Below are 18,118 nucleotides of genomic sequence, written 5' to 3' on the forward strand. Positions count from 1 at the left end.
TTTTGCTTTTAATTTGCACCCATTTCTCTTCTCCCTCCTCACTTGACTTGCTTATCTCTTCTTTTTTTCTGTTCCTTTCTTAATATTTTCTTTTATTTTCACCTATCTTTATCATTTTCTTTTTGTAATGTTTCTATATTATCTTCTATCCTCACCTCATTTACTATAATGTCCTTCCTTTCTTGTACATTCTATTTCTTTTGCCTCACAATCCATCCATGAATGTCCTACTTTTTAACATTTAATGCATTTCAGTTCACATTTATTTGCCTCATGAGCAACTTTATCACAAATAAAACATTTCATTTTATCACAATTATTATTAAAATGATCATTTTGCCTTAGAAAAAAAACATGTCTTTAGTTGTCCCCAGTATCTCACCTAACCCTTGTTTCCTTCCACATTGACTATGCTAGGCACATGTATTATTTTTTCATTTTTCATTTGCAGTACAACTCCACATTCCTCTCCCCCTGTCCATAAACCTCTATTATCATAAATCTTTGTAATGTCCGTTACTTCTCTACAACACACAGTTTGTAAATAGTCTCTTAAAGTATCTATTTCCACTCTTTACAAAATTGTATAGATATTCTCTTTTTTGCTTCTCTATTAAATGCTCATACTACATATAAGTTCTGAGGATTTTTATTCTTTTTTCATATTGTTGTACTATGCTTCTTCAAAAAAAATAATGTCCCAAAAAGAGTCTTTATTAATACAAATAAATGCTGTGACCTCTCTGGGTTCAATACCAAGTGGTGAAATGACACTGTCCCATATTTCATACCTGTCAAGCTCTTCTTCTGTCTTAGTACTTATCCTTACACAATGTTTTCTTCTTAATTCTATTTTCTTTTCATCTTTTCTTTCACCTTCTTTTACAGTTTGTGTGTATGATTTCTTTTTATCTGTACATCCTCCTCCTGTATTGTGTCCATTATTTCACACCACAATACTGCCTTTTCACTTTCAGGTTCACTCTACTCAATTAGTTATTTTAAAAATACATCCCGCAACCCCCCCCCCCCCAACCAACTGAAGAGTTGTAACAACACATTCTTGTGTTGCCGATAATGCTTTGAAAATATTTAGCCGAAATAATTCCTCCAAATCCATAATGCTTCATTCTGCCGCTTTTTGCCTTTGAACAGGCTCTCTTGCTTTTTCTTTCATCCCTTATCTGTGCTCCATGCTCAACTTAACACCTGATTCATTTTCAACACTTTTGAAACTCCTACTTCATCCTCCATATTTGCTTTTCAGCTTCCTGCTTCTCTGGGCCACCTAAGCAGCTGGACCAGAAGACAGGAAGTGTAGCTTTGAAATACATCCCTATACAGTGAAGAGTAGGGGACATTCCCCAACAATTTTTCCCTACTAGTATAAGTACACCTTGAGTCTCCCCTGAAATGTGACTAACCTGGTCAATAATGGATAAATAAATAAAACAAAAAAATATATTTTTCTTCCTCTTAAAATACAATAGCATTTCCTATTTCTTAATATTTCATAGCTTCTTTGAAGAATAATCTGTATCTGTGTGCTCATCCTATTTATACAAGGTATGCTATTTAGATGACAATAAATAAAAACTGCCTTAAAATTGTATGGGCAGTAAGCTTTCCCTTAGAAGTGCAAAACAGCAAGTGCATATTTGGGGTGAATGCATTGAATGTATCAGTTTGAGAGGTAGTTAGGTGAAATGTATAAGGGTGTTTGCTTTGTTTTTTTGTTCCCTAGTATATTGTTTAACAAATGAGGATCAATAGTGTCAGATTCCTTATGAATACCAATGAAGGTAGTATAACACCATCTTATGTCTTAGATACAAATCTTTTTCTTTCCACAGTATTGTACATCAGTGCAAGAACCAGGGTAATTTTTGTGTTGATTATCCTACCTGTTATGAAAGCATGAAGACATGACCTGGCAAATATCGGGGTTGGGGTAGGATGAAATACCAATTAAATGATACAGAGTGTGTGTGCATGTGTGTATGTCAATGACAAGCATGTATGTATAAACACACACACACACACACACACACACACACACACACACACACACACACACACACAGACAGACACACACACACAGACACACACACACACACACAGACACACACACACACACACACACACACACACACACACACACACACACACATATATATATATATATATATTTATATATATATATATATACACACAGAGAGAAACAGAGAGTGACAAATTACCAATTATATTTGTCAAAAAGTATTTAAAAGTCTGTGCAAAGAAGAAACATTTTCAGAGCAAAGACTTAGTTACTTTAATCTGAAATTCTCAAATCAAAGTAAAATGGCCTCTTTTTACTTGATAGTTAAACAAAACAGTTCTACACCAGTTTGTTTTCTTACTTGAAATATGTTCACAATCCCATGACTTACAAGCAATCCAAACATAAACTAAATTCACAAAGTATGTAGTCCTCAGACAGGCAAGAAAATACAAAGTCTTCAGATTTCTGGTTAAGGCAACTTCCACATAATAACAGTCATATTTACACCTGGAATTTTCACTGTAGTATAGAACTCATGAATCCACAACTTCCTCAGGAGCAAGCACTTCTTCCCTCTCTGAAGCTCTTCTAGTTTTCAAATTTCACAAGGCAGGAATACATTTTCCTAGTTTAAAAGTACCACTGAGGCAGAAACACCCTCTCCTATGGTGGTGCCTTTTTATCCCGGTAAACTCAACTCACTGAACTTTGTGGAACAAGAGCACTTTTAAACTAATTACAACAGCTTCCACTCAATAGTGCAGCTACAGTGGGGTGAAAGAGGAGCCCCAAAAATGCTGGGGGTGTGATCGGCCAATCCCGATCTCTCTTTAATGTATGCCAACTTTTAAAAGCCGGTATTGCATTTGCAGTCATACATGAGTGCTGTAGTTTGTGGTATAAACTGTAAGAACAGTTTGCTACATTGTAGCAAGCAGTTTGCTTCAGTTTAAAAAATCTTTTTTTGTCTGAAACCTGAGCACTCTGTGTGGGGTATAAACTGTAGCAACTGCTTGCTAATTTGTAGTAAGCAGTCTGTTACATTTTTAAAATAGAAAAGATTTCTTTTTTCTTCTTCTTTTAACTAAGATCTGACTGCCATACTGCTCCATGCAGAGCATAAACTGTAAAAACTGCTTGCTACATTTGTATCCAGTAGTTTGCTATAGTTTAAAAGAAAAAAAAACAGGATTGTAAACTACTGTATGTATTTTTAAAGCCCAGGGCTTGTTTAGCTGTAACTTGTCTCCTGAAATGCCAACTTTCTATGATATGGAACATCTTAAATGAATTGTTAAGAGGTAAAATTTCAGGCATTACTGTTTATAAACTGTCACAAACCACACATTATTCTTCACTACTTATCTAATGCATGAACGGAAAATATTATTACTGAGAATCACAAACTTTTCGGACACATTTCTTGCCAACACTTACATTTTATCACAGGTTGTAACTGATTTGTAAGAGGACTTTCTATCCAAATTGTTTGCATATACAGTTGCACCAGGGGGGTTATACTGAGAAACAGAGGTCTGGTTTCTGTCAAATAGTTTTGTACAGTTTTCATTTTTGACTGTGTTTTTTTCAGATACTTAAGAACTTCAGGATTGAAACCAATCGTCTGGCTGATGTAAAGACTACATTTGACCTTATCCTGGTCCCAAAGAAGCCAATATACTTGACTTTAAAACCACTCTAAGGAAGCGGAAAACATTCCAACAACCATGGCATGTTTTACCCCTGAAAAGAGCATGAATTACATAAGTTATGTCTGAATCATACCAGTATCAAACTGTTGAGTTATTTGTAAGTAAAGTAAATGGCTGTATCACTGATAAAGTATTGACAGAGTAATAAGATGAAACAAACTCCACTTAAGAATGGGACTGTCACAGGTGAAGGCTAGAGAATTTTTATAACATTAAAATAACTTTCTTTTCTATATGGTATATGTATCTGTATTTTTGTATTAAGAAACCTTAGAGAGTTACAATAAAAAAAGACTAGTAAGCACCTTGTACTTCATTCAGAACCATGGCTAATCACATATGATGACTGAGGGCTGCATAACATAATTACTGGACTAACAGATTCTGAAGTTTTCCAAGATGGTCTTTGGAGCACACACAACAGATGCAGTAGTAATGACCTCACGTTTAATGTCTGTAAATATATCACCATAAAAACTGAAAAAGGGCACACAATTCATTCATTCATTCATTCACTCACTCATTCTTTGATTTGCTTAACCCATTTCACAGTTACAAGGGGGCCAAAGGCTACCTAGGCACTAAGTTGGCTCAAGGCAGAGAAACTAATCCTGGAATTCTGTCAGTCTACAGCAAGACACACAAGTGCATGCATGTACATGCTCATCCACAAATGCATGTACACCTGTAGGCCATTTGGAGGCTCACCGATTTACTAGATGCATATTGTTGGGATGGGGAGAAAAGCTATGCCACGCAGTAAAAACAGACACAGACAGAGGTAATATGTACAGACTGCAGAGAAAGTACTCTAGCAAAGAACTAAACAGAAGAGCCAAGTGCTGTGAAGTGACAATGTTAACTGCTTGCATGACTTCAGTGATTCTTATAAAGTAAATACTCAAATCATAAAAATTATATCAGCATTAAATATCGGCTGACAACAGTAAGCAAGAATTTAAACTCTTGCTGGTGTGTGCATGTATACGTATATATATATATATATATATATATATATATATATATATATAAAATATGTTATATATATATATATATATATATATATATATATATATAAGGTAAAAAGTGTATTTTGTAACTCACCTAATTCAAAACGGCAGGTACAGTCAATATGAATCTGTGAATGGGAACAGCTTGAAAAGTTATGTTTTCTTACAGGAAAAATCATAGACTGAAAAACAAATTATTTTGAAAAGCTTCAGGCAGTGTGACTGTGTTTCTTACAGGCTATACAGAAGAGTTGCTTGGTCTGTTACACAGTGTCAGATCTACTTGTATTTGGAAGTGTAAATCTGGAATGCATCACAGAGGAAGTGACACCAGGCTGGGAATCCTAAAAATAAATACAAATTGAACTATATAAAATGACAGTCATTTCACAGCACCTCTCAAGGAAGAAACATAATTCAATGGTAAGCTGGCAGCTGCTGGAAATGCAACACCTGAGATTCCTCCTAATGTAGATGTAGAGATACGGACTGAGAACGCTGATGCTGAAATTTAGTCCAAATAGTAAAACCAGCAGTTCATTTAGATTCAGTTTTTTTTTTGAAACAGTAAGAATACCAGCACTCAAACAATGACAGGGGAATTTGCAATGTTCACGTGGATACTTTGTTGAGGCTGTGGCAGCTTCATTCATTCAAGACTGGAACTGGCATTTTGTATACATTACATCTGTACAAAATTGGCATATTTCATAGTGTAACTACATCTCTCATATAAAGTATTTGTTTCAGAAGTGGTTGTCAGTATACATGAGACAATTGCTACATTGCCTCAGGATGCTCATGTCTATCAGGAAATGATGGGAAACTGCCTGTCCATGATGGCAAGCTCTTACTGTATGTTGTATTAATGAAAGGAATGGGTTAATCTGACAGCACTGAGACTACAAGAGGGACCTATACTTTGTGTAGGCGAAGGATGATCAGTAAGGCAATGCTGCTCAGTGCGCAACTGAGTTGCTACTACAGCAGCAGAAAATCTTGGAAGTGTTTCACTGACAGCTGTTTAGGGAGAAACTGAGCTTCCAGGCATTTGCATCTATACAGGGCACTGCTAATCCCTACAGCAGCACTGCACAAATACAAGGCTTAAATATGAGCAAAGTGAAACAAATTTTAAACTAACTACCAATCAGGAAAGCACACAATAAGCCTTCCACCAGTAATCCTGAACTCAAACAGGTTAGATCAGCGCACTTCTCCTACAAGGGTGCACAAAAACACCTTCTTAATGTAGACCATACAAACTACCTACAACAGTGCTACAACTAACAGACACAATGTAATACAGTGCAATTAACTACTTAAAGCAGCAGCAGACAGTACATTTTTTGAAACTGTTAAAGTACAAAGTATAGAAGAGAAGTGCAAAAAATATTCAGAGCCCTTTTGTGTGCTTCCCCGTGCAGTTAGACCAGGTAAACACCTTCTATGACTAGATGAATAATCCCAGTCCTCTTAATGTAAAAGCAAAGTAAAAGAGTGTCCACAGTGAAATGCTACCACAAGCAAACATAAAAGATATGAAATGCTACCACAAACAAAAGTAAAGGTACAGATATGACAGTGTAATTTAAACAGCTTATAAAAGTGTGATTATTCAATAAAAGTACTTTGCTTTGTACAAGAGAGCCAAGAGCCACTCAATTGTACAGAATTTATAAAGGCACTAAAACAAGATGAGCTGATTAATAAGCCCCTCAGCCAATAAAAGCACATGCAGAAATCTCAACTGTTTTCAGACCAGGCAACTCTTCCAGATGTTCCAGCAGCTACATGTAGTGGAGTGGGAAGTCAACTGCCTTGGTGAATTCCAAGTGGATCATGTCTACAGGTACTCCCTTGTGAAAATCTCCCAAAACGTAGATATAAAATCGGAGTAGATTTTTTTCTGATAGCATCTTCTGGCCTTGAACTCCTGTTAGCTGCTGCACTGGATTCCATCATCCCCTAGAAAGCAACTATTCTTCTTAACAGAATTTTCTTCCTGATTTTCTCTGACCCTGCTGTTAAGCTAACAGGCTTTAAATTGCCTTAATTGTATTGATCTCCTTTCTAGAATGGCATCAAATTTGTTGTCTTCCATTTCTCAATCACTATTTCAATGGTCTGTAATCTGCTGAAGTTTTGACACTTTTTCATGTGAAAAATTGAGGACACTCTTCTGGTGCCTGTGGTTTTTGTTCTCTTATACCCACCTCTCAGCCCCCCTCCCCACTCTGCCCTGTTGGCTGTCTCCTGCTGTCTCCACTCTGTTTTATTACCCTACCAGCATGTCAACCCACACCTTGCTTACTTTCTTTAAAACTGAAGCACTCATTCAATATCTCTGCTTACTAAAAGTCTTTCATTATCTCCCTCTTACCTCTGATTTGCTTGGCCTGGTCTGGTCATCCTAGACTAATGTTTCCAAGGAAAGGTTTTGTTTTGACATCTCTCTCACAGTTTGGCTTTGCTTAAACATCCCTTTCAGGATTTAGTTAATGACTTACAAAGAAGGAAGAAGGCATTTACCACAGTTGAGGGCCTCTATGTCCAATCACTATACCCTGAAGTTCCTTCCAGTTTAGGCCAGATCCCAAAGAAAAAAAGAAGAATGCACCCAGCAGATGGAAGTCGTCCTCAAAGAATCAAACATTGCTGTAAAGTATGTCTTTGCTGTCTGAGACCCCGTATTATGGTAACCTGACTGACCCAACAATTGCATCACAGAAAAGAGTCTGTGAATTTTCACGGGGGTAACTGTTCTCAGAGATTGCTCCATCTTGGCATACTAATCTATTTCTTATATTGCCATGGCTAATCAGATCTTACAGTTTTTGGGCTGTCAGGACAGTCTCTACTTAAAGACTTCTTCACAAAGCTCTTGGGTGAGGCACAGACCCTACTCCACAAAGGGTTTTTAAACATTGCCCCACCATTGGAATGAGGCCAAGGGTTTTGCTTCGACCTGTTTCTAAATCCAAATAGAATAGGAGATGTCCATCCCATCTTGGACTTGGAGACTTCAACATGGAAATCCTGTAAATTTTGTTGCGGATATTAACTTTCCAGGGTATCACAAACCTTCTGCCACAGGGAAAATGAACAACATTAATGAATGTAATGCATGTGTTCTAGAAATTTTGGGCTTAGGGTTCTTCAAAGAGATTTCTTCATTTGATCCAGGTGGGCATCACTTTCAGTACAAAGTGCTGCCATTTTGATTATCCTCTGCTTCCAGTGTGTTTACAAAATTGCTAGCTGCTGGCCACTATGGCGAAGATTTCTTAGGAGAAAGCTGCTTATCTGAATGACTGGCTGTTGTTGACCCCACTGAGGAACTCTCTGGTAGTATTATTGGTTTATGTGCTACATTGGTTGAAGGCCTAGGGGCCACCACTGAAGAATTCCTGAGTACGGATAGAAACAAATCATTTTCTCATGGCAGAGCTGGATACTGTCTGATGTCAGATATTCCTGCCCACAGAGATAGCTCAGCGATTTAGAGATTTCAGTGAAGACAAAGCATGAGCACAGGACTGGACCTTCTTGTGTCTTTTGAGCTTGTTGTTGGACATAGTCTTCAAAAAGTAAATCGCACACTTGAGGATTCAGGTATTGTAGTTGTCTGATATGTATCAGAGGGTGCAGAGTCAAGACATGCTCATGGAGTTTCTTCTGTTGTCAAACCTCTGCTGCTGCTCTTTGTACTGGTGCACAATTATTACCAGTCTCAGTTTGGCTCACAGAGCCTGATGACAGAAGCTCTGCTGGTCAGGTATAGGTTCATAGGTAGGTACTAGGCTATTGGCCCTAGGGCCTAAGTAAGCCTAGCCAACAAGGTTCCCTGGCTTATGCCACCCAAGAAAGTTATTTTCCTGTGCCCCTGTCGAGCAGCGCCACAGAAGTGATCCCCAGGGTGTATTTCCTATTTCCCATCCACTCATCAAGATTTTTCTTGAAGAGTGCTAATGAGGAACTTTGCTTGACATAGATGAGTAGCTTGTTTCAGAGTATGGGAAGTCTCTGGGACAGGAATCTATCCCTCTAGCATGTCCTGTTTATTGTGGTGACAAGGTTTAGGTCCCAAGAGCGTGTAGATCGGAGAGATTGGGATTTCTTTAGTTGTAGCATGTCCAACAGCTCTGGGTTTGACATAGCTTTATATGTTAGGCAGAGATCACCTCGGAGTAGGCGATATGCTATGGAGTAAAGCTGGAGTTTTTTGAGACGGTCGGTGTAGGGCATCTGTTTGCATGCAGTAATCCTCTTTGTGAGGTACTTCTGAGGCCTTTACAGCTGCTGCAGATGTCTTGTGAGGTACATTCCAAAAGGGGCATTGTACTCTATAATGGGTGTAATGAGTGTCAAATAGAGGGGAACAATGACCTCTTTTTTCCTGGATGAGAAACCTTTTGTGATGAGGTTTGCCATGTAGATGGATTTCCTGACTACTGTGGTGATGTGTTTATCAAAGGAGAGACTACTGTTTACCTGGGTCCAAAGGTCTCTTATCACACATTTGGAATTAAGTAGACTGCTGCCTATGTGGTAGTTCATGGGTACAGAGTTTTACCAAAGGGGATGACAATGCACTTTTTGGCATTGACCTTGAGGCCATGGCTCTGACACCAGGCATCTGTCTCAGTGAGGCTATTCTGTAGGATGTCCACATCATTTGGGGACTCGACTATGGCTCCTAGTTTGCAGTCATCTGTGAACTTCATTAGCTAAAGACCTTCTGTGTTAGCCTGCACTTCAGAGAAGTAGATACCAAACAGATGAGGTCCCAGGACTGAACCCTGTGGTACTCCACTTGTCACTGGTTTAAAGTCAGATTTGGAGTTTGCAACTTTTACAGTGTGGGTTCTGTCAGTGAGCCAGTTGGCAACCCATCTTGTGATGTAGGGATTTATATGTAGTATAGTGAGTTTAGCTATAATTCCAGAATGGGGGATGGTGTCGAAAGCCTTGGCAAGGTCAAGATAGGCTGCATGAACCACCTTACGCTCATCTACGGCTTTGGTGACTGCCTCAAAGAAGTTGATCAGGTACAGAAGGCATGATCTGCCTTTCACAAAGCCAAACTGGGTGGGGTCCAGAGTTTGGAGGTTACCCATGTCTTTGTTTATGAGTTCCATGATGATATGTTCCATGGCCTTAAAGACCAGGCTCATCAGGCTAATAGGGTGATAGTTCCTGGGATCAGTGGTGGCTCCCCCTTTGTGGAGTGGGATAACTGTTACTGTGTGCCATTCAGTGGGCACAAAGCCTGATATGAGGCTATGATTGAACATGGTACTTAGGTGGGGAGCCAGTTCTTTCTGAAGTTCGTATTGAACGCCGCCTGGGATGTTGTCCGGTCCCATGGATGCTGTGTTTTTGGCTTTAGAGAGTGCAGCTTAACTGCATAGTTGTGATTACATGGAATATGGAATATCCTCATCTCAAACATTAGTTCAGATGATGAGACCCACCCTGCAAGAGAGAGAGCGAGAATGAGAGAGGCACTTCACCTGAACCAGCTAGAGTTATGAGCAGATAACTTCTTCTAAGGCTGTAGCAGATGTAGCAATGCCACTCCTGATCTAATTTAGCAAGCAGGCCACTATGTGGTAGCTAAAAAAGCATTGAAATGAGTACTCATACTTTCATGTTTAGAGTGACAATGGCAGTCCAGCAGTAATCCATAAGCAGCATTACTCTCACAGCTCTTTGCATCTTGGGAGAGCTGAATATGTTGGCTAGTTCTTTCATATGTTCCTTTAGGCCTCTCCTGGAGTTGAAGACGTAAGACTTTTGTCTTTTCAGTCTTTTAGAACAGAAACACTGTGGAGGTAACCCAATTTGCTATCTGGGTGAAATTGTTCCTACCCATGTTTTGTTTGTGAAAGCGATGCAAAGTAGAGTTAACAGCTGATACGTTCCTCTCATGGCAGAGGGTATTCATGTATGCCTTCCCACAATTTCCATTGATTCCATACCTCACTGTAAAATTCAGTGAAGACAAACTAAAGACTACAACTCTGGTGACCATAAATGATGTAGTTTCTTGCTTTTAAGTGGTTGGCAATACTGCAAATCATGTCAGTAGAAGATAAAGGAGTCCAACTACATCCCAAGGTATAGATACCTTCCACACACCTTATCTACTATTAGAAATATCACAGATGACTAAAGACACTAGGCAAGCTTATTAAGCACCACACATTATCATGAGAGTGGAACTGTTTCTCCTTCTGGGTGTTGGTGTATCTTATGCCATCACAGTCATCCTAAAAGTTCTTGACTTTTATCAGACACCAGTTTAATTTGAGTCTCAATTATTCCATAGGTAGTGCACATATCTCCCAAATTTATTTCCATCATGACCTTTTAAAATTTAGCACAGTGACCCAGCACCTACTGTTTAGAAAGCTACTTGAATAGATTTTGCTTGTTTGTCTTCCTTTGGAAAAAAAAATATATATACATACATATACACACACACACACACACACACACACACACACACCTCTACATACATTTTTGTAAAGGTACTTTATCATTGCTAATTATTATTACTAAAATACTGAAATATTTTTTTTTATTTCATTCTGTTGGCTCTAGATGATTGTCACTACTGAAGTGACACATAGACTCCATGTGCAAAAATGGAAAAAAGGGGTTGTGGATAGATTTAATTAATTCTATACATGAATATGTTCATTTTTCACCTTTTAAATGTAGATGTATGTACCTTTTAGTTAACACTGACTGATTTGTTATTTAAACAAGGTGAGTGGAGTTGAAAAACTTAGTTCTGATGAAGTTCATGAGAACTGTTCCATGAAGGAATGCACTAAACTTTTTTCCTTAGTTTTATGGATTTAATTAACCATTTTGCGATTACACTGGATGTGCTTTTTCCTTAAATTCACCTCATTCTTGATTTTTTTTCTTATCTTCTTTCAAGCTTGTCCTGTGTTTACTACTTGGCCTTCCCTTTGCCACCCATTTATTGTCCATTAAATCATCTTCTCTCACCTGCCCACTTTCATTTTTCTAGTTTCTCTTCACCCATCTTTCCCAACCCTTTTCCTGTTTTTCCTCCTCTATTCTACTTAACACCTTCCCTCCTCCTCTTTTAGTCTCAGCTCCTAATCCAGTAATGTCTTTTGACTGTGCAAGCTCTTAGTTATCTTTTATTTTCCAAAAATGAATGGGTGAAACCATCTTCCCAATGTATATATCATCATCTAGATATCCTTCTATCTCTTTTACCTACAATGTACTCTTTTTTACCTTTCCAGATGGCCATTTTTCTTTATCTTAACATTGTCCCTTCATTTGTTCTGTGTTCTTATCCATCCCTGGAAGAGGAGGTCTACCCTTTCCAAGTTACCTTATAGCCTCTCCTTAATGCCTTATCTCATTTGCTTATCAACAAACTGCTCCCAATTTGCAGCAATTTTTATCTCCTCTGCACATTTGTTTTACATTTCTCTCCCTCTTTTGGAACCTTCATCTGTCAACTTCTTGAATCCCAGTCAATTCCCAGTTTTTTGTCTTTCATCCCTTTTACCACTTTCTTAACCCTCCATGAAAGGATTTCATTTTCCTTCATTCAACCTACCTTCCTTCCAACAATTTGCTATTTTTTTATGACCCATTCTACTGCCATCAGCAATTCCAGATTTTTTTCTCTCTCCAAGTGTTGTGATTATTTTTTATTATCAATTATCAGAATCACCAGACATCTTCCACCCTTTTCTCAGACGTCTTCCCAGTAAATCCATTCCACTTCTGAAACTTCTTTCACCTGATAACAAGCCTACCACATACGAAGGCTGTCTGCCTCTGGTTCACCGCATCTCCAACAGTCTGCCACATCCTCCCAGCCCTCCTCCTTTATCCTTTTTTGGTGTCATGTACCACGTATGCAAAGGTCACTAGTGTAAACCATTAAACAGGCCTCCTTTGTAAGGCTTTTCTCTAATACTTCCCTCCATAACTCATCTTTCTATACCATGATTTTTAACTTCTAGAAATGACTTCATTTTTCCATTGCATATATGGTTCCTGTTTCCCAGCAGTCTTCATGTGCAAGGTATATTCTCTCTCTTGTTTTTCCTTTGAGTTCCGTCATCATCTCGTCTTTCTGTCTGTCCTGTCTCTGCCATGGCTGCTCCATAATGTCATTTTTCATTAACTTTTAATAGATCTAATGGCTAGATATAACTGCCCTCCCCTCCCATTTCATGCTGCTTTACTAACACAAAAACGTCACAACCTTTATTCATAACCCTTACTCAACCTGTCCTCCATCATATGTATCCTTTTGCCTTTCAGTCTTTTGAATTTATCCTCAGACACCCCTTTAACATCTCCCTCTAGCCAATCTTGCATCGTCTCTTCCTCTCTTCACCTACAGCTGCGTTTACCCCTTAATATTCTCAGTATTTAATTATCTGTAATCTTTTCTACTGTATGCAAGGTTACTCTCACTTGCCACTCTTGACCTCCCCCCAATGTGTTCATATCATTTGGCAGTTTTCCAACTCTCTTAACCTTTGATTACAACTTGCAGTTAAGGAATTCTTCCTAGTGTTGGCACACCCTGCTCAGCAATGTGTTTACGCTGTCTTACCCTTCTTTTGTTAATCTTTCCTCTTCTGGCTTTCTGATTGAACCAGCTACAGCATTTTGGATCTCCATCAGTATTCACTTCTATGGACCTACATATAAACCTATATATATATATATATATATATATATATATATATATATATATATATATATATGGTTCCCATTCAGAAGCCTGAAACATCATAAGCCTGAAAATCAAAATCCTGAAACCAAAAGCCTGAAAATTCAGAATCCTGAAAACTCAAAATCCTGAAAGCCCAAAATCCTGAAAGACCAAAATCCTGAAACTCAAAATCCTGAAAACACAAAATAGACATACTGATGTCATTGTGGCTTTGCTATTGTTAGCCCTGTGGTGTTAGGTCAAGTGTTCAGTTGGTTTTATTTTAGGGTTATTTAAGTGAGTTAGGGTTAGGGCAGGCATGTATGCAATAGTGACAAATATTGGGGTTAGGGGCAGTTTAAGTGAGTTAGGTTTAGAGGCGGGTCAGGGTGTGGTGTGACGATAGTGACGGACCTTAGGGTTAGGGTTAGGGTCAGGGTCAGTTGGTAGATATTAGTGTCTTTATAGTGACATATTAGCATTATTTGTGTTTTCAGGATTTTGAGTTTCAGGATTTTGGGCTTTCAGGATTTTGAGTTTTCAGGATTCTGAATTTTCAGGCTTTGATTTTCAGGCTTATCATGTTTCAGGCTTCTGAATGGGAACCGTATATATATATATATATATATATATATATATATAGATAGCTAGACAGGTATATATAGATACACACACACACACACACACACACACACACACACACACACACACGTGTGGCATGTTATATTTTTATATATATATGTGTGTGTGTGTGTGGTGCAAAGTCTTATTAGATTAATGTACCTTTTCATCAAAATTACAGAGCAAAAATTCAGCTTAGTGGTGTTGAATGAAGTGTGGCTTGTGGTAGAGACTCCACAACCATCATGCAGAAAGCCCCCTGCAATGTTGTACTTAATATAACATTTTTGGACATTGCACAGCCATACCGAACTTATATAAATTTGACAAAATGGGCTGTTGATCTAATGGGACTTGACAGACCTTATACTTACCCATAGAAAGTACGAGTTAAAGGATGAGTTTTCGTCTACCTGAAGTGTTTATCTTCTCTCACCACCAATTTGGCAGTTCACTAACGTTAAGCAGTATATTGTCCCAGTTTTTCCCTGCATTTCCATAACTTTTTGATATACCTTTATTTCCAGATGATTCTCTCCTTGCTTTTAGCATAGTAGTTTCAGCTTGTTTTCCTATACCCTAAGTTTACTATAAGTTTTGTGTGTGTGTGTGTGTGTGTGTGTGTGTGTGTGTGAATTGAAATTTGGAATATAGAGAAGTTCCAGAATTCCTGCATGGGACCTTGAAGCACTTTATTTACACCTGTGAGAGAAGCACTAGTAGTAGCCAAGCAATAGCCATTCCTGTGACTCCCTTTTTTCATCACTCTTGACAAGCTAACTCATTGTTTTCAGTAAGGACTGTTTGATCTGTTTCTAACTTCAGAATATCTGTCTAAATGCTTCATCCTTAAATTTTCAGGGTCCACATATTAGTTTCCCGTCAAGTTGGCCGTGCCCTGTACAGACTCAGGCACCTTGAGTGAAATTTTTCCTGTAAAAGCACGATTGAAATTTCTCCAATACCTAATTGCACACAGGGCAACTAGTCTGCATTGACAAGCACTGTTCCCCAGAGTTGCAAACCGAACACTCCTGTCATTGCTTTACATTCTCACTCCAGCTATCTAATCAGTAAAAAAGGGTCTGTTGCCATGGATATGACCTTTCCCACTGTCTCAGTTGCCAGCTTGGTGGATATGAGCATCCTGAGGCAATGTAGAAATTGCCTCATGTTTACTGACAACCAGTTAATTTTCAAAAAAACTGATATGGTATGTGAGAGATGTATTTACACAATGTCACTGGAGCCAACTCTCTCACATAAAAGTACTCCTAATGTCAATAAGGTTGTCAGTAGTTTACACGCTGCACCTATCACACACAATTAAAAGCAGACATGTAGACCCACATATGCTAAGGCACTTAAATGTAACCTTACTAAACCAGAAATACCTCCTAGACAAAGTACACATAACAAATACTCTCAGCAGCCCCAAATGCACTATTTCAAAACAACACCCACATCAACACATAGAGCCACATCTCATGGAGCCTCTACCTCTAAGCCCATAAGGCAAGCCACCACACAGTCCAACGTTCTGGTAATTTCAGAGTCCATTGTGAGACACACTGATGTCCCTCTCACCAGGCTGAGTAAGGAGAAAGTCATGGTCGGTTGCTTTTTAGGGGCTAGGATACGCCACATTATGCACACGCACACTCAGGTCAGTCATACTCCATGTGGGAGTAAATAAACTAAGACTTAACTCCCTAGACTGTATGAAGAGAGACATCAAATAGCTCTCAAAATATGTGTCCCAAGCTGGTACGACCCTTGCTCTAAGCAGCATTTTACCTTCAACAAGGATGATGCCACAATATGAACAAAAGATGACTGACTTTAATAATTGGCTTAGTTTCTGGTGTCATTCTAAGGGGGTGCAATATTTGTCAGCTTGGAAGGAGATGGTCAACAGACCACATTGCTTTGCCAGGGATGGGCTGTACCTCTCCCCTCCAGGCTTTCGAATATTAGCTAAAACATTGTTTTCACCTACAATTCCTTTTTTAGGCAATGCCAGACTGAAAGCACTTCCAACATAGCAAATCAAAACCAAGAAAATCTAAAGGCATTACTGCTCAATGCTAGGAGTCTAAATACAAAACTCCACTCCCTAGAAGCTCTCTTTACCCTGGAGAATGCTGATGTCTTTGTGGTCACTGAAAACATGGTTTAAAGCTGTGGAGAGCACACCAACAGTGCAAGGTTATAATTCCTCCCACACATTTAGAACAGCTACTACACAGACATGGACTAAAGGTGGAGGTGTCTCAATTTACATCAGAAATAAATATACCTCAAGGCTGATCAAGCAGGTCAATTCACTTGAGCTGCTCCATGTTCAAATCACCATATACAAAATCCAGTATTATATCCTTGTCAGCTATAGGTCCCCTCTCTATGACCCAGGAAACCCATACCACGTATTTAAACTTATTAGAAACACTATCCATCCAAGGGCGGCTGTGGTGGTGCAGTGGTTAGTGTTGTTGCCTCACAGCAAGAAGTTCTCTGGTTCAATCCTCGGCTGGAGTGGCTTCTGTCTGGAGTCTGCATTTCCTCCCTGAGGTCATGTGGGTTTCCTCCAGGTGCTTCTGTTTCCTCCCACATCCCAAAGACATGCTGTAGATGGATTGGACACTCTAAATTGGCACTAGATATGTGTGTGTGTGTGTGTGTGTGTGTGTGTGTGTGTGTGTGCCTTCTGTGGATGGTTGGACACCGGGCTTGAAACTTGACACCGTAAAACTCCACTGCCAATCATGAGCAGACGGGTGATCCGCTGTGGTGATCCCTAACTGGGAAAAGCTGAAAGAAGAAGAAGAAACACTATCCATCCAACCCAATACTATATTCATGGGTGACTTTAATTACCCCACTATTAACTCAGAATCCTATATGACACCAAATGTACAGACACAGAGATTCCTGGATTTTGTAAACACAAACTCCCAGAGTCAGATAGTCAATACACCAACCATGGGTGCAGCCATACTGGATCTGGTCCTTACTAATATAGGAGAGTGCTGCACCCCCCCTACTGTAATGTCTTCCCTGGTAATGTCACACCACAAAATAGTCTCCTTTGAAGTAAAAATAAAACCTGGATCCTCAGCTAAACCTGGAATATTCAGGAACTACTCTAAGGCTAACATCCTGCTATTAAGTGATAACCTGGCAAAATTTTAAGTCCCCATAAACCCTGAGAACACTGCTGCCTATGTAGAACTTTTCACAGAACCTCTGTGCAAGCTGCATAGAGACATTTGTACCCCCCAGAAAGAAGTACAGAGCTAACTCAAAAAAACAAGCCACCGTGGTGGAATCACAAAATCAATAGACTGTATAACAGAAGGAAGAAAATCATGGCAAAAACTAGGAGGTGCAGCACTCAGCAGTATAAAAGCACTCTCTTCAAACTAAACAAATATCTCAAAGGACAAATGAAGTCTATCAATGCCAAATCTGCCAAGACAACCACAGGGCATTCTTTAGCTATGTCTGCCACCTCAAAGGCAATACACAATTGTGTGCAGAGCTCATTGTAAATGGAGCTACCTATACTGAGCCAGAAGATATAGTAAACCTACTGGCTGATAAATTCAGCTCCAACTTTATCCCTCTCTCCCCTTCAACCTTCCCTCAGGAAATACCATCTAGTATAACTCCCCCTGATATTACTAAGGAACAGGTCCTTAATGCTCTCTATATGGCCAAGAACACTGCATCAATGGGCCCAGACAATATCCCAGGATGTCTTCTAAATAGCATGAAACTTGAAATATTAGGGCCACTGGAATTGCTATTTAACTATAGCCTACAAACAGGCTTTGTGACACATGAATTGAGAACAGCAACAGTCATCCAACTGCACAAAGGTGGTCCATCTACAGACTCTGGAAGCTACAGACCCATAAGTCTCACTAGTCTTATATGTAAAGCCATGGAAAGAATTATCATAGAGATGATCAATAAAGATATAGTAAACTTCCAGACA

General features: G+C 39.0%; 1 protein-coding gene across 1 annotated transcript in view; it reads left to right on the plus strand.

Moving 5' to 3' along the window:
• The window catches only part of LOC122806926 (cholesterol side-chain cleavage enzyme, mitochondrial), a 191,334-nt gene extending 187,345 nt beyond the window's left edge, over positions 1 to 3,989 (plus strand). The window contains exon 9 of the mRNA XM_044077751.1: positions 3,636 to 3,989. Coding sequence (XP_043933686.1) covers positions 3,636 to 3,746 — 111 coding nt within the window. The 3' untranslated portion in view covers positions 3,747 to 3,989. The remainder of the gene's footprint in view (positions 1 to 3,635) is intronic.
• Positions 3,990 to 18,118: the final 14,129 nt, after the last annotated feature.

The sequence above is a fragment of the Protopterus annectens genome, chromosome 7.part0 (genome assembly GCF_019279795.1).
Source record: "Protopterus annectens isolate FY-2018-M chromosome 7.part0, PAN1.0, whole genome shotgun sequence".
Taxonomy (NCBI): domain Eukaryota; kingdom Metazoa; phylum Chordata; order Ceratodontiformes; family Protopteridae; genus Protopterus; species Protopterus annectens.